General features: G+C 40.2%; 2 protein-coding genes across 3 annotated transcripts; both read left to right on the top strand.

Annotated features, from left to right (window-relative positions):
* Positions 1–289: 289 nt before the first annotated feature.
* ppp5c (protein phosphatase 5, catalytic subunit) lies at positions 290–7,617 on the top strand. The gene is made up of 13 exons (XM_023416040.2): positions 290–398; positions 2,640–2,881; positions 3,628–3,775; positions 3,898–4,019; positions 4,108–4,173; positions 4,352–4,450; positions 4,609–4,714; positions 4,974–5,116; positions 5,628–5,715; positions 5,823–5,863; positions 5,990–6,168; positions 6,265–6,346; positions 6,466–7,617. The coding sequence occupies exons 1-13, from the start codon at positions 302–304 to the stop codon at positions 6,526–6,528; spliced, it is 1,476 nt and encodes a 491-aa protein (XP_023271808.2). The 5' UTR covers positions 290–301; the 3' UTR covers positions 6,529–7,617.
* A 188-nt stretch (positions 7,618–7,805) lies between these two features.
* On the top strand, positions 7,806–14,919 carry LOC111662269 (THAP domain-containing protein 5-like). Of its 2 annotated transcripts, XM_023416070.2 has the most exons (6): positions 7,806–7,971; positions 9,781–9,964; positions 10,405–11,222; positions 11,371–11,557; positions 11,741–11,856; positions 12,930–14,919. In XM_023416070.2, exons 1-6 carry the CDS (start codon positions 7,898–7,900, stop codon positions 13,075–13,077), a joined length of 1,527 nt encoding a protein of 508 aa, XP_023271838.1. In that variant the 5' UTR covers positions 7,806–7,897; the 3' UTR covers positions 13,078–14,919. The 2 variants fall into 2 exon arrangements, with proteins under 2 accessions (XP_023271838.1, XP_087032657.1); XM_087176531.1 differs by lacking the exon at positions 12,930–14,919 and having other exon boundaries at positions 7,808–7,971; positions 11,741–12,223.
* The last annotated feature ends 2,805 nt before the right edge of the window (positions 14,920–17,724 follow it).

The raw sequence follows: 17,724 nt of genomic DNA, 5'->3' as shown, positions 1-17,724 counted from the left end.
GTATTATTGCCGTAGTTTTGCATTAGGCTTATTAATTAAGAAAGACTCAACTTTGTCTTTTGTTTTTTGTCTTTGTATTGAAGTTTCTTTGTGTTGATAACAATAAAAGTTATATTTTTCAAGTAATAAACGTTTTAACAAACGTTACGCTCAAAAAATTACATGTAATTATAATTTTCTTATGGATGGAAAATACTTTTTGTGTCTTCCATATATTTAGACGTAATCTTCCTCTTGCAGTGACATTTTTTCATCCTTTAAAGTTAACTTAGACTTTGCGACCTTTGCGACCGTCGAGCCAATGGCGCACGAATCAGTAAACGGCAGTGAGAAGAAGATGGCGGAGGGAGGTAATGATGCAGAGCTACTCAAGGAGAAGGCGAATAAGTACTTCAAAGGTAATTTGGCAGACCTGTCAAGTCAGTGGCTGTTGTTTGCAGTTTGTAACAGATAAAGATGTCACCGCTAATTACAGGAGGACATGATTGTGTTGCAACACGCTCCAACGGGAGCCGGTAGCTAACGTTAAGCTAAGCTAACATCGCTCAGAAAGCATGCTAGCTGTAAACCTCATTCATTGGATTAGCTAGTTCAGCTAACGCTAAAGCATCGTTGTTAACCCACGGGGTCACGCGTGGCTTGTATTTGTGCACTTGCTCAGATTTGGTATCTTCTCTGGTGGCTTCAGCAGTGACCCCTTTATTTTTATTCGGTCGTGCTGTTGGGTTATTGTGTAGTTTTATGGGAGGTTCAGATACAACAACTAGAAATTTCTGCCGCCAGCGACGCATGTGAGCAGCAGCGAGGCTCGTAACGTTCAGCGTTGTATTGCTTGTGCGTTTCAATGCATAAAATTTCGACTTAGATGTATCCGTTCTTACTAGACGTCAGTTCATTGGGAAAGGGGTAACTAAATGCTAATAGTCACGTTGAACTCCCATTTTGGTCCAAGACTTAGTTTGACTGAGGAGCATCGATAGCATAGTCAACTTCTCTGCCGTTGGTGCCCTGTAACTTAAACTAAGTATATTTCAACCATATGTCCTCCCAAAAGCAAAACACTGGAGTTTTTTGCCAGTGGCATGTTATAGAGTGTGCCTTCATGACATGCTTCCTGTAGGGTGAAGTTTGGGGGTTTTAGAGGCCTGGGCATTACCAGGGCTGACGCCGTGATGAGTCAGAGCAGATGTAATGGAAAGGCTGTCTGTAGTAGGATGGGCAGGATTCTTACCCTCCGTCTACTACAGTAAAATAATAAACAGGACAAGGTTAGCTATTTATTAATAATCATCCAGAGTCGTTGCAGTTTGAATGTGCCATCACCTATCCCAATATAAAACTTATTTTTTGTATTTTACATTTTTCATCATGTCAAACTTGAAAACTGTGCCAGTCATGCATTGCTGGCTTATTGTCAAATATTAATACATATTATTATTGGAAAATCTGATTTAGTTTGTGGTCTGTTGGTAAAGGCAGGTATATGACCTGTTCATAAAGTTATTGTAACAAAATTAGATCAACAAGTATGATCGAGTACGCCCAAGTGGGTAGAAACAAGTATTGCACATTCATTCCAAAGTGCATTATCATATTAGCTGTGTGCTGAATTTACAAATGGACTCTTGATCCAGGAAATGTCTAAAATAACATTCTGGGTTTTGTACACAATAGCAATTGTTATATTTAGCAATTAAATTGGACATGGAGTGGTCCCCCATGCTGAGTGGGAATAAGAATAACATGCATCACAGTGGTGATATTGGCTTCTAAGCTATTGCAGTTTTTCCATCACATACAGCAGGTCACACTGAACAGACTATATGGCTGTTAAGCACAAGTGCACTTGGTTAGCAGTGGTGTGGCTACCTCCTTACAGTATGCTCACTAATGGGATTAAAGGATGATTTTCACTGTGTATCATAACTTCCCTTTTGTCCAGGAACTGATGTAAGTGTGTTTGGCTTGGAGCTGAAATATTGTGCATCTATTGACAAAACTATTGATATGGTAACTCGACCTCAAATGTCATCTATGATTTTGATTAGTCTAACACTGTGATATAGCTAAAATGTTGCTCCTGGATTTACTGATACAGTTTTTGTGACTGTACTAGCAGATTGAAATGAACAATCTCTACATTACTACTCTTCACAGCCCATATCACCCATCCATACTGTAGGTTAAATATTTAATAAAAGCATACAGATCATACAGATTATTGTTAAATTATCCATCTTGAGGTTTTAAATGAAGCATATTATTGATATTGTTTATTTCACTTACAGCTGCAATTAAGGCATATTTTCATTGTCTTTCAATGTATACAATTCTTTGAATTAATAAGATAAATATCATGTACATAAAATATCAAACACATCCTGCTGAACACGAGTCACAAAGTGTCGTTTTGTCTCAATGTCAGAAACCCAAACCCAAATTCTAGTTGTGAAATTAGAAAAACTAAAGCAGATACCAAGAAATGTTTGGTACTTTCACTTGAAACATGATTGACAGTAAACAGTGAAACTGCAGGCAGTGATTTGTACTTTCTGCAGCATGTTTGACATTTTTACAAGGACTTTATAGAACTACAAAGTTCATGTTTGTCCAGTGAAGATGTGACATTTGTTTTTCAGAGAAAGACTATGAAAATGCTATCAAGTACTACTCGGAGGCCTTGGAGCTCAATCCATCCAATGCCATCTACTACAGCAACCGAAGCCTGGCATACCTACGCACAGAGTGCTATGGCTATGCCCTGGCGGATGCTACGAAGGCCCTGGAGATAGACAAGAACTACATTAAGGGGTATTATCGCCGTGCCACCTCCAACATGGCACTGGGCAAGTTTAAGGCTGCACTTAAGGACTACGAGACGGTAAGAAATATAAGATCTTTGGCTATTAGTAGGTGCAGACTTTTAGCTGTCATGCACTCTGAACTGAGAACATACAGGACACGAGCATGTTCACAGTATAAGTAAATGTTTTTCCCTGTTTTCTCAAAAGAAGGAGCTCTCCAGTTCCATCTGTTGATCTGTCACCTTGAGTTAGGCTCTTCATGTTGCCTTAACAGCCCAAAATAGGGATTATCCTTTAATCCAGTCATGATGCCAATTAGATCCAGTGTAAAGACGCTGCTAATTTGGTGTCTATTGTTGTTCGTGCCGTCTCATAACAAGCAGTGTAAATATACCAGGGCTGTGACAACAAAGACCTCTAAAGCTCAGCCATAGTCATAGCAATTTATTGTACGAACTAGACAGAGCACCATGACAACAGAGAGTTAATCCTCATGAAGCTGTGAGAGGTTGGAACTGGATTTATATGTATTTATAGACTGTAACTGAAACTAAATGCCATATAGATTGCCCATACATTCTAAAATATAAAGGTACAGTGAATAACTGAATAGTTGAAATGTTGTACATTTACAGTACCAGACAATTATTTTTCATCCAGAAGAAAGTGTTTGCATAATAAAGAAATTAGATCCTTGATATACTTTTATTACCATTTACATTTGATTCTCTACACTGAGTGAATTCCCTTATGTCTGCCTTAATGCCCATTCATGATGAACCAGTGTGTTTTAATATATGTCTTTTCTCTGTTCTGATGATAGGTAGTAAGAGTTCGACCAAATGACAAGGATGCAAGGATGAAGTATCAGGAATGTAACAAGATTGTGAAACAGAAGGCTTTTGAGAGAGCCATCGCCAGCGATGAGATAAAAAAATCTGTTGTTGACTCACTGGACATTGAAAACATGAGTAAGTCATAAAAATATATCATCTGTAATCCTAACAATCTGAAACAGGAGCTAAGGATAACAAAATGCAGTGATGAGATTTATTATATTTTCATCTGATATTAAGCCGACCTTGTATTGCAGCGATCGAGGACGACTACGTTGGCCCCAAACTGGAAGATGGGAAGGTCTCAATGAAGTTCATGAATGAGATGATGGATTGGTTCCAAGACCAGAAGAAGCTGCACAGAAAGTGTGCTTATCAGGTAAACAGGTTTGTTCATATGAAATACAGCACACTCACTAAGGGAAACCTGCTTGTATCTGTAATTAAACATTTTTGTACTCTTTCAGATTTTGGTGCAAGTTAAAGATGTACTATCGAAACTACCAAGTTTGGTTGAAATCACATTAAAAGAGGTGAGGACTTGGTCTTTAGTGAAGTGAATAAAAGTTTATATTGGGTCATGAACATTGAGTGCAACATTAGAATACTATAGACTTACAGCACAACAGTAAATAAATACAAAATATTATTTTTCAGTTATCATCTTTTATTTGGACTTGATTTAAAGTCTTCTGTTTTTCTTTGCCACAGACAGAAAAAATAACAATTTGTGGTGACACCCATGGGCAATACTACGATCTCCTCAACATCTTCAAGTTGAACGGCTTACCCTCAGAGACCAACCCTTATGTATCCTTTCTCTTTGCAGACGGTCACACATCAGGCTTTAAATCTGTGTTGAATGTGGTTTTCCTACGTGTTTGTACTATTCTGTGTCTAATATGACAACAACAGCCAAAAGCCAAATGGAGAACTTGTGCGTCATAGTTCTTAACCACAGAATTCAGCTCTTCAATGGTGACTTTGTGGATCGCGGCTCTTTCTCTGTTGAGGTCATTCTTACCCTCTTTGGCTTCAAGCTGCTCTACCCTGACAACTTCCACTTGCTTAGGGGTGAGAGCACTCACTGCCTGCATGTGTATGAGTGAATGAATGCATGTGTATTATCTGCAGATGTTGCTGAGTATGTCATAATAGTGTGTCACACTTAGTACATGTGTGTGGGCATTAAGTTCAATGCACAATAACTCATTTGTTAGGCATTTTGCATGCACATGTCACTTGGTTTCTGCTGTTGAATTACAGACTTTGTATTTATGTACAAAGTCGTTTAAACAGAATTATACGATAATAACCAGGGTTGTACCTGCAGGTAACCATGAGACGGACAACATGAACCAGATGTATGGATTTGAAGGGGAGGTCAAGGCCAAGTACACAGCCCAGATGTTCCAGCTGTTCAGCGAGGTCTTCCAGTGGCTGCCTCTTGCACAGTGTATCAATAACAAAGTACTGGTAAGCAATTCTCCATATTAAAAGTCTGATGGAGCCAAAACATTTAACTTAACATTAAAATAGGAATTCATAATTTCCGGACTAAAACTTATAAAAATGATTAACTGTAGATGTCACTTCACTGAAAACATTCATACAGTTAAAGTTGCTTTTTAAGAGATTTTAGTTTTGTTATTTTTCAGAAAAGGTTTCGGAATAGGGTAGATGTTCTTTCTACCTCAAAGTAGTTTGGTGTGGTAAAGATACTACACTAACAAGTCTTATCTTTGCATGCCTTGTTATCCAGGAGAGATGCATTATAAGGCAGACAAATAGTAGACTTGCAAGTTGACTTCATTTACAATCACTGTGTCTTCTTTAAATATCACAACTGTTACTGAAGACTGACAAACAGCCATAATTTACCTGAATCTTACTGACACTAGCTGTTGTTATATGATTTTTGCAATCTGCAGTGGTTTGATGTTTTGTACTGTTACACACACAGTACTAATGAAATTCTCCATCTCAGGTTATGCATGGGGGGCTGTTCAGTGAAGATGGTGTCACATTGGAGGACCTCAGGAAGATTGACAGGAACAGACAGCCTCCAGACTCAGGTAGGGTCAGACTGCAAATGTACCATCGGTATAAAACTGGTTTTCAAGAAATCATCTCTAGAAAGGAGCACGGCTACATTTCAACACCTTCCTCTGCTTTTTCACAGGTCCCATGTGTGACCTCCTCTGGTCAGATCCACAGCCTCAGGTCAGTTCCCACCCACCCAGCACCTCATGTGGTGTATTTGATTTGATTGAGAGTATCCAGTAGTTTATGTAAGAGCAGCACTGAGTCCACTTGGATTAACAATTTCTCTTTCTCTCCCTCATGCAGAATGGCCGGTCGATCAGCAAGCGAGGCGTGAGTTGTCAGTTCGGGCCAGATGTGACGGAGCGCTTCCTGGAACAGAACAAGCTGGACTTCATTGTGCGTAGTCATGAGGTCAAAGCTGAGGGCTACGAGGTCACTCACTCAGGGAAGTGCATCACCGTGTTCTCAGCACCCAACTACTGGTACGTGATCACGCCGGCTATCTTAAAAGTGTTGAGTCAACTGTTACTGTAGCCATTCACTTTGACTATTGTGTGTTGTATTCTGCCTTCCCGCAGTGATCAGATGGGAAACAAAGGAGCGTATATTCACCTCAGGGCATCAGACCTCAAGCCAGAATTTCACCAGTTCACTGCTGTGGTCAGTATGCTGTACTGTAAAGAGTCTAATTTAAAAGATGTTTTTGTACTAAGATTAGTCTTGTTTTCATAATTTTCTGTCAGATTTAATGTTTCTCTTCCCCTCATTCTCCTTTACAGCCTCATCCGAATGTCAAGCCCATGGCATATGCCAACACGCTAATGCAGTTGGGGATGATGTAGAGGCCACGCTAATCTGTCTGTGACACTGATGACCTCCCATCTGACCTGAACCATCCCAGCCACCTCACTCCTCCAGTGCTTGGACATGCTCTCATTCATGCTTAGCCTAAGGGATCCCTCTCCCCGACCAACTTCCACTAATTGTATGCAGAAAATGTGTGGTGTAGTTCAAATGGGAAGAGATCACTTAGACCAGACCAGCTCAGCCCAGTCCAAAACTGGACACGTCCTTCCATGTTATTAGTTAAAACTGGAAAACCCCCGCATTTCTATTGTCCTTTTACTCGCTCATGTGTTCCATCACTGGGTAAAGAAACCAACCCTGAGAATTTGAGATGAGTTTCCTTGGAGCTGCTTGGTTTTTAAATATTTGTTATACTCAGCAGATGGTATGTACCAAAGATCTGTGATGAAAATGATTGTTCAGTTTTTACAAGATGCATCTTGTGACTCTGAAACCTAGCATTGTACTGTTGGCCTGTGTACACAGCTTAGAGCATTGTAAACTGGGTTAAGAGCAGCATGTCTATCAGTGTTTCTCAAACCATCCTACAGTATGTCAGTCTTTTTATTTTTTATTTTGCAGGAATACAAAATATAATTACATGTTCTGATCCCAGTCCAAAAAAAAGAGATGGATTGTCTCTGGGTACACTCTGAAAGGTGCTGTTTGCCATTAGTGGTGTATTTAGCTGGTTCATTCATGTAGCTGGTAACATTTATTTTGCACTGCTGCACTGCTTCCTGTCAAGGAAGATACTGCTGCTCTCCATGTTTTCATCCTTGACCGTCATTGTGCCACTCACCCGGCAGCTCCCGCACAGTCTACTCTCCAAACTAGCTTTGGTGTAAGGCAAACACTGATGGCACTCGATTACTGGTGACTTATTACCCCCCCATATGGATGTCTTCAGTACACAAACGTCCAAAATGCAATCCTGTCTTGAAACGCACAGCTGCATTGTCCAATGGCCCTCAACTTTTTAGATAAAATACACTGATGTATATGTATATATACTGTATCATTTAAAGATTCCGTGTAATGTTTGGAGAAAATTATTGAATTAAAAAAAAAAACAAGTCCTGTGATTTTAGAAATAAGCTGGTATTTTTCTTTATGTTTTCACCTTCTACCTATGAAGATGCTCGTTTAAAAAAAAAAAAACTACCTTATGTTATTTTATTACACATAATTGTCATTGCCAGAGTTGCGTTTCTCCTAGTCGCATTTATTTGACGTCACGCGTCTGAACAGCTGATCGGCAGTCGTCAACCGTGCGCCACGAGTTGACAACACACAGCACGAGTTTCACCTTGTTGTGAACCCAGTTGGACGCGGAGGAAGCGGCCGCAACGACGCCGACCCGAGATGCCGAAATACTGCTCGGTCCCAAACTGTAAGAATGACTCCGGGAACGGCAGCGACAGGAAGAGCTTCTACAAGTAAGATGTTTGAGTTTAAAGAAAAAGTCTTTTAGCTAGATCACTTCGCTGATCAGGTGCCGCTGCTAGACGCATCATCTAACTTTAAGAAACGCTGTCTCACCACGTCGAGTTTTACAATAGTTTGGCCCATTAATATGAAGTGAAACATGGCAACCGTAGGAAATGAGCATTTACTCGCGCCGTGTGATCGCTTGGTTGTCGCTATCGTTATCGTTTGTGTCTTCTGATCTTTGACAGTCCTGATTCAATCACGATATGGAGCCTCAGTTTGATTGACGGGCAAATTCAAGACATACTCAGCTTGCAGTTTATTCGGTAAAGCTATAATCGCCACCTTTATAAGCAGTTTTTATTGAAATTGCTTTTGAATTAAGGTGTTGTTCCAACTTCATGGTCAGTTAGTGGAGCCGGAGTTTCTATGGTTTTTGTCAGTGAGTATAGGCCAAATATCAGAAACACCTCTGTGTAATGTAATAGAGTTCACCAGCACCACAGTCTTTATCATGTGACCTCAAACAGTTTGACCAAAACCTCTGTGAAGCAGCTTAATAAACTGCCAACTGGAAATGTCAGTTTTATTTTGTGGATTTGAGCCATGGTTTATCGATCAACACGACAAATTGTAGTGATGTCATCATCTTAAGCCTCTAGCTGGATCAGTCAAGTAAAGGCAGGTCAAATTTGATCTATTACTTAAAATCATAAATTTGCCTGAAGCTTAACAATCTAGAAAACAACAAAGAAATAATTAAACCTCAATAACCTGACTTGAATATAAAATAAAATATAAAAAGAAACCTAAGGAGGAGCAACAGTCTGTCTCTACCTCCTCCATGACAGACAGACATGCAATAGATGTCATGTGTACAAAATAGAACAACAAAGTAGATTTACACAATGGACAATTAGGATAACAACATTAAAGATTGTAAACATTAATGAAGAATATGGTCAGGCTGGACGTCAAGCAAGTCCCAGGTGGTGCCAACAGATAGGACCTGAGTCACACACTCTCCTCTCCACCATGAAGACCTGGAAAGAGGACGGCCTACACAAACACACAGGAGGCAAAACCAAGCACATCATTCACATGTCCAGGAGAAGGAAACAAACACACAGCTGGAGAAAGAGAAACTAGGAGGAGGCTGGGAGTCCCGGAGGACGAAGATCCAGGTCCGTAACATCTGGAAGTGAAGAGAGCGAGAGAAAGAGCCTGGACACTCATTTAGTAGTTAGAGTTTACAGTAATGTTGATGGCAGAACAACATGGACTATAGTGAACATCTAGGCTTAATGGATTCAATAAAATAAAAATGAATGCAGTAGCCAAGCTCTGCAGGAACGATGAGCGCTGTGGCTTTGTTGTATTTGTCAGTATCATCTCAAAATGTCTTTCTGATATTCTGTCGACCTCTCACAAAACACTAGAAAGGTTTAACTTTTGACTGGTACTGTGTATCTAATCATACAGGGGATTATTGGGAATGGGTGGGTCTCTGTAATCAATGTTATAAAGCGTATGGTTAGACCTGTAGATAACGTTTGTTGCGGTTTGGTGCTACATAAATAGAAACTGACTTGACTTGAATACAGCATCACTACTAACCACTGCCCCCAAAAGTGCCTGAGCTGGATTGAATTACACTCTGTACCGTGTCACAAGCCGAAATGCGATGAGTCCACAGAGTCAGTCACTTACCCGATGGCAGCATCGGCTTTGAAGCTCCGATTTCCAAACATCTCGGCAGTATTTCACTTGAAGGAGCTCAAGTGGGACCAGCGTCTCACATCTGTATCGTCTTTTAGGTTCCCTCTACAGGACCCGGTCCGACTGCAGCAGTGGCTGAGGAACATGGGACGTGAGAACTGGACTCCCTCTCGACATCAGTACATTTGCCACGAACACTTTCCACCTTCGTGCTTCAAGGTGCGATGGGGGATCCGTTACCTGGAGAGCGACGCTGTGCCCACGGTCTTCCAGGAGGCCGAGGTAAAACAAAGAGACCTACCACAGTCTTATACTGAGATTTTAGGGCTGCACAAGATTGGCAAGTAATTATATCTGTGTTATTGTGCTGAATAGCAAAGTCATGAAGAAATGGCTGAAGCATTTGCAGCTTTATGCAGCATGGAAGCTTCTTTCTCTGCTCAGTTAAATGTGCAGCTCTTAAACCAGAGGAGGCAGAAAAGGGTTTTTGAATGTTTTTTATTATTCTAAACAGAGTGAGTTAAAAAAAAAAATGACAGTAAATTCACCACCTCTTTTTTATTTCTCTGCACTTAAAATGATGTTTACATGTATATATTGAATTGATCATTTGCAATTTACAAAGACTTACCACACTTTGGCCAATTCTGATGACGTTCCTGAGTCAGTAGGAAAGTGTTGCTCTTACAATAATAAACTCTTAAGTTGCTGCTTCTCTTTAGAAACGGAAAGCCACGGATCAAAGCGAGAAGACGCCAAAACGCCTTCGCGCTGACGGTAATCAAAGCATAATAGTGTCAGGTGACAGGACGGGGGCTGTCGACGCCGTGGAGGTGGAAAGTACGTTGCACACGGTGCACTTGTACGAGATCACCGTCGACCCATCGCAGCAGGGCAAAGCCAGCCTGGTGGAGCCGAGCGATGTTGGAGAATCCGATTCTTCTCTCAGGACAGATCTGAACACGCTGGCATCATTCGATGGATTCGAAACGGGGGCAAATTTCCCTTTAACCTTATTCCAGACAGTAGATGATCTGAGTAATAGTGGAGAGAACACAGAGGTGGTAGTGATGTCTGAATGCGCCGTTGGCGAGGGGCAAGATGAGCTTGTGAGTGGAATCGCTGCTGCCATTTTAACTCAGGGCCACGGGCTGGTCTCGAGTGACTCCACACTTGGCGGCGCGGATGAAGCTGCGGCCTCTCTCAGTGTTGAAGATGTGACTTGTACCACGGAGGAGTTCTTAGATGTCCAAGAAGGCCATGAAACTCAAGTCATCGCCTACTTTGAGACGATACCAAACGTTTTCCCCGGTGAAACCTCCAGCAAGTTCACCTTCTCCCCGGACACAGTGCTGTCGTCCGCTCTGAGCTCCAAGCCCATCACATCCACACTACCTATAGTGTCCAAACATGTACCGCCTTCCCCCGCGTCCCTGGTTCTCACTGTGGAAAGACTGGACACAGACGGCGGAGAAGGAGATGATGACAAGTCAGAGGACGATAGCCTAGAGAGGCAGGATCACCAGCTGCAGGAGCACTGGTGAGCACTGACACAAAAAGTGAATCTCAACATAAAACCATTGAAATTACTGCTGAAGAGCAGTTCAAGTATTCATGCTTTACTCTCCTGTATTTTCTCACTGTTACAGTTTTTACAGTCTCTTTGCGTTTCTTTCCTACATGAACAGCTACCATAAGAACAGCCTGAGTAAAGAGCAGCTGGAGGCGATTGTGGCCGAGCTGCAGAAAAAGGTGAAAGTGCTGCAGCAGCGACACCGACGACACCTGGAGAAACTTCTGGGTCTGGAGAACACGGTCAGCCAGCTGAGGCAAAGCAACCTGCTGAACGAAGAGCGACTGCAGCTGCTCGAGAGGGTACTGACACGAATAAAGTTATTTCAAAATAAAACTTCTGATTGTTATTCTCAGGTTTCCTCTAGCTGGCGCCGAATTCTCCGTTCATCTGTGTTGTACAGAATAAAAGTGTCCTTGTATATTTTTGGTGTGTGAAAATGTCAAACGTTGCCTTGAGTCTTTGTTGTCTCCCCCTCCCCTCAGGCTTACATACAGACCAGTGCAGCAGTGACAGAGGCTGGTGAGACTGTGGCCATCATCTATGAGGAGGACGATGCTGCGTACTTTTACACTCCACTGATTGATGCAGGGGAAAAGCTGTGAGGCCCAACTGACTGTGCACATCCCGTCTGTGTGTCTGTCTGCTGCCCGTCGTGCTAAAAAATTAAGCGACATGGCTAACGCTGTTGAAAACAAAATGCTACCTAGTTGTGTGTGTGTTTTTTTTTTTTTTTTTAGTTGTGTTTTGTTTCCTCTTAACAAAATGAGCTCTGTGTATGAAATGTGGCAGTGCCTGTTGGATCTGTTGTGAGCTTTGCACAAATAATGGATGAGTAATATGGGACAATGTTGAATGTGTTTTTATAAGGGTTTTGCCTCTGCCCCGCCCTTCCTTCTACCAGTTTGTGTTTGACTTATTAAAGTATTTTTTGTTTGTACATATCAAATTAAAAAAAATAACTTTCATTTAGGTTTGTGCTTCGTTTCTGTATTTGCTATAAATTCGTAATAGTTATTAAAAGAACCAAAGATTATACAGCCAAGTACAGGCATATGAGAAGGAGTGATTTAATTATCACTGACAGTTTTGACATATTCTCCTCACACAGCAGGATGGACTAAAGGAAATGAATTAACAACCTGTTTTACGAAGGTAAATATTTTACCAGTTGCACGTCTGGTTTGTGGAATTTCGGTTCTGTTTCCAGGTAACACTGAGCATGTTTCTACATAATGCTTCGATTCAACAGTGACAGGGTGGAGCTGATTTGAGCACAGCTGTCAGCTCAGCTCAGCTCATAGTTTCTAAAACAGGTTTACTGTGTGTGTGAGGATTTGTCAGGTAGTTCAGTATTGATGCAATCTCCATATTGGTACAATTGGCTCCAGTTTTTGCCATTTAAGAGTAGTTGTGAAGATAAATCTTTTTCCTACATAGTATTTTTTATTCCAGGAAATCTAATGAACCTAAAACTCATAAGGAAACAGCTACAGGAATGAACTTGATACTCATCAAATCTAATAGTTTTACTGGGTTATAGATCATTGTAGTTGGGTTCATCCTCAGGATCTGAGGTAGTTCTGGACTCAGCAAAATGATCCAAATTACTCAGAAAACATGCATGCAACAGGTGTTTTTCCTCTAATGATTTACTTTCTGTTTCTCCACTAGGTGGCAGCAGGAGCAGCAGCTCTATCATGCTGTAAATCTCATCTGGATTACAGGAAGAAGATATTCCCCACATCATAAGGGGGATAGATCAGCATTCATCAAAACCAAATCTGAGGCAGGAGTCGGACTAACGAGAGGAAAAGTCTGAAGAAGCTTCTGTTGAATTGAGAAACCAAGCAGAGAAAGGAAAGGAGATCTGAGGTGACGAGACTTGCTGCACCCACACCCACACTCCTGGTGTATTGAACAAACATTACCATTTACACTTGTGAAATTTTTCTAATTTTTTTTCTTGCATCTTCTCAGAGAAAAAGAATTTAATTTGCCTCTCAGGGGTTGTTGATACAGATGAAAACCAAATGTGAACGACAGATGTGGCAGCTACTGGAAATGTCACCTGTCACCTTTCCACTGCCTGTAAAGTGTAGTGTACATTCCTCCCTTTGAAATACATGGGTAGATTCAACACGAGCAAAGTAATAAGAAGAAAATGGTAACAAGATATCTAAGCTTTAAGGAGTCAACATCTCCTGTCACGTCTTTGCTGATGATTCACAGCTGTACCTCACACTCAAATCTAGGAATACAGGACATTTAAGGCTGGATGGCAAATCATTTCCTTCAGCTGAACAGTATACAAAAGAGTATGTCCACACACTGTTAAGCTCCCAATAAATACTTTTATTCTCTAATAATGTTTCCACAAGAGAGTAAAAGGAGAGGACGGCCCTTTATTGTCCTTTATCACAGTTTACAGCAGCAGCTCAGGTGGTAAAAAGGAAGAACAATAAATAATAGTTAGTGACACAGACAAGAAAAGACCTTGGGTTTAGTAAAGAGGTCCACACAATAAACAATAACACAAATTTCTATCTACGTCTTCATATCGTAGACCATACTACAAACTAGCACTAACACCAATGACTATGTCTTCATATCATAAACTATTCTATAGATTAAGTCACTTTCTTTCCAAGTCAGGAGCTCATGCTCACCTTCTCTGTCGTCAGTGAACAGCAGCTCAGGGGTCAGAGTGAGAGACAGAGCAAAGAGCAATGATCAGTGAGACAGACCAGTAATCTTTGAACTGCTAAATATGTGATATTATATGAATAAACATGCATGTAGCTCGTTCTGTATACACATTATCATACATGATTGTATTTATGTTATTGTGTATTCTAGGTTTATAATGAGTAAATTACTGAGATATCAGACTGATAATTACACTTAATGCCACTTTTTATTTATTTTTTTACATAAAGGCATGTGATGTGGACAGTTGAGTGATCTTGTACCAGAAGTCCATGCGTAATTACGCACGCTGAACGACTGGCATTTTAATTAAATCATGTATTAACAACGTCCATAAAAACATCTGTACTTTTGTGTGAACCAACTAGTCTCTTGATGCTGCTGTGCTGAAAATACCAAATCATATTTCAATACAGCTATGCATAGCACAGCAATAAATTATTAAAATGACATGCCTCTCTAATCTAGTACAAGCTGTAAGAGTTGATCACTGGACTGTTGTTATAGCCTCAGTTCAATAACACTTTTATTCACTTACAACACTGATCTATTGCTGCGTTTTTGTTAGAATTAGTTCAAAAATGTGATAAACTGTTAATTTAAATGTCTCTGGAAACATTTGAAGCTAAATTTCAACAATCCCAACAAGCAAACTGGACTCTCCACACAGAGGAGCGGACCGTGCACTGGTTCGGCCTGCACGTTCTGACGTCCCGATGTTTGTTCCATCGTCTCCATGGTCACAACAATACATTTTTTGGGGGGCATTTTTTAAAAAAAGGCCCGGTCGCCATCTTTTCCCCTTAAAATTTCGAAGCCAAATTTGGAAACTTGGCGCAATCAAACGAAAATAACAATATTTTCAAGTCAACACACAATTATTAACACACTCCACACCTGACCCGGGAAACTGAGCACGTTCTTACTGTGTAATAAAGGTTTTACACCAAAAAAACTGTGTTTTCCTAACAGACCCACTAACATTCTATTAATGTTTTATCTCTATATTCAACAAGTTACAATCATTTACTGCTAATTTTGTACTGAAAACACCTTCTTTTAGATCCGGGAGATTAATTAATGCATTTGGCATAAAATTAGAAGATGTCTTATCTGCAAAGGAGGTGATGATGCGGGTCAGCAGGTGCTCCTCCATGGGGGGTCCCATCCAAAGCCATTTTCAGCAGATGAAATTTGCAGGAGTTTTCTGTAGGTGTCTCTTCTGTGTAGTTTTCCAAGGTTGTTTTCCTGAGGAGGTTTGCAGAGGTCTTCCAGGGGATCCGCTGTTCAAGAGTTCAACTTTTCAACACACAAGTCTTGCAAAGGGGTTAACTCAGGTCAAGTCCAAGTGCAAATGAGAGAGCGGACAGGTCTGCAGCTCTTACGTCACCTCGGTCAAGCGTCACCGTTCTGTTGCCATGACTTTTACAGACGTACGTGCGTGTGCGTGTGCGCGAGAGACAGAGATGATATGTGTCAATGGATGATACAGACACATTGTTGGACACCTGCGTCGTGAGGACCTGCAGCAGCTCTGCGTCTGCAATGATAAACTACAGTTCAATGTTACATCTGTATTAACACATTGGTGTTGCATCAAGTTGTTATCTGCAAGTGCAATATTTTTCTTTATTATCCAAATACAAAGAAATGTACCATGTCTAATTTAACCCTTTAATTTACAGACCAATAATTACACATTAAGAAAGAAACTTCAAAGTAGCCAAATACTGAGTAAAATCAAAGTAACAGGAAATTGTAATCTGAAATTAAGTAATTACCAAGTAAAGCAGATCCAGTAGTTGTCTGTTGTATTTCAATTGTGCTATAATAAAAAGTTTTTAGATTTTTGAATGAAAAATTTGAGTTAGTCAAAAAGTAATTGAAACACCTGGAGAAACTTTATATCATCAGATAATCAGATGTCAGAATCACAAAAATCTCAGGTTTCCATCAGGATGCATTAAACACACTTATGCCGCTTCCTCCATCTCATCATCCCCTTTCAAAATAAATCATAATTCTTATTTTTGCAAAACAAAACGAATGACACAGAAAAAGAGATTTAGATTTTAAAGCGGAAGAGGAACAGTTTGTGCTTTCAGTCTAAATTAATCATTTTAGTTGTGTCACTTATTGCACAACATATGACAACAACCTATAATAACCAGTGTAGTATGCTTTACATTAAACTGCTGCAACTGAAGATTTCTTGCAGATTTTGAATCCAACCACCTGAGGGCAGCAGAATATTCTCCCCTGATTGTTTCTTTGGACAAATCCCCCTGCGTGTGCCTTATTGTGACAGGCAGGTTTTATTACACTCTCCTCTTTTGATGCAGTCATTTTAAAATTAAGAAGAATACGATAAAAGAAATAAAACAATTCCTTTGAATTGTAACATTGAGACCTTCAAATCTGACTGAGGAGGAATTTTTTTGATTGACCTCAATCTGTCAAAGTGTCTGATATATGCACTGTGTTTATCTTTTGATGTGATATCCTAACATTCATTTCATTTTTAAGGTGCCCCACTGAACTCCTCTCGGCCTGCAGCAGTTCAGTGAGTGGAGAAGGATACTCATTAATGTGGTGGTGTTACTTTTTGAACCGGCAACCTTATAACCCACCTTTTCTCTTCTCTCCATAGATTCCTGTCTCACCAAAACAAGCTTTAACGTTACTATTTCTACCACAAACCTGAGCGGTGGTGAGAGTGAGTGTTTCTTATCTCTGCACAGCTGGACAAACACTGTGCTGGAATGTAAGGGAGGGAGCTGGATTTATTAGCAGGTACATTTGCTCACTTTTTTCCTCACCAATGACCTAATAGGCTGACACGCACACACACACATGCGTGCACACACATACGGATTTTGCCAGTACAACTTGACCTAAGTAATACTGTGGCACATACCTTTCTGCACAGCCATCCTCCCTTAACTTCCTCACAGTATTTTGGTAAAGACTAATGATGGTTGCCTCAGAGATTTAATGGGGTTTTCACCTCCCGATCAGCTTCTTCCTATTGAACGGATTATGTTGTACATTTTGGAGTTATAGAAAAACAAATCTTAATTTTCAGTGTTATATCTTCTTTGTCTTAAATTGCTTGAAAGAAAAACACCAGTTTGATAATCTGGTTATCCTGTCTGTCACACCTTTAATTGTACTCTTTAAATTGAATGTAGAATACATAATTACTTAAATGTATTCCATTAAATAACTGGAATGCAATACAAAACTTATTCTTATTCAAGAAGAGATTTGAGTGAGAGTTATTCTCACAGCATTTAAGATTTGCATTTGCCAGCTAAAGACATTAGGAGCAATGACAATATTAAGGTGATTTTAATGTGTCAGAATGAATGGACAAATTACAGTGAATGGATAAAATAGCATGATATAATTCAATTTAATAACAATACCTTCTTTGTTGTGTAGCTGTTGTGTTGTTGCTGTTATTGTGCCTACAGTATTTCCTTTGGCAGAGTCACAGATCAGATTTCAAGCTTAGACAGACTTTCGGTTTTGTGGCTGTTATGAACAAACAAACTTTACAGTTAATGTTTTAATGTTTTGAACTTTTAGACAGCGCTCTGTCTCAGAGAGGAACAAACATGACGGAGAGATTCAAGTATAGGAAAATTTGAGTGATACAGGTGTGTCTGTGTGTGTGTGTGTGTGTGTGTGTGTGTGTGTGTGTGCGCGCATAACAGTAAATATCATGGTTGTGAAACCTTCTTGTTGAATTTGTTGG

This window comes from Seriola lalandi, unplaced genomic scaffold (genome assembly GCF_002814215.2).
Source record: "Seriola lalandi dorsalis isolate HSWRI2012SDOR001 ecotype SW California unplaced genomic scaffold, Sedor1 jcf7180002054560, whole genome shotgun sequence".
Lineage (NCBI taxonomy): Eukaryota > Metazoa > Chordata > Actinopteri > Carangiformes > Carangidae > Seriola > Seriola lalandi.
This window is presented reverse-complemented; position numbering and strand designations above follow the sequence as displayed.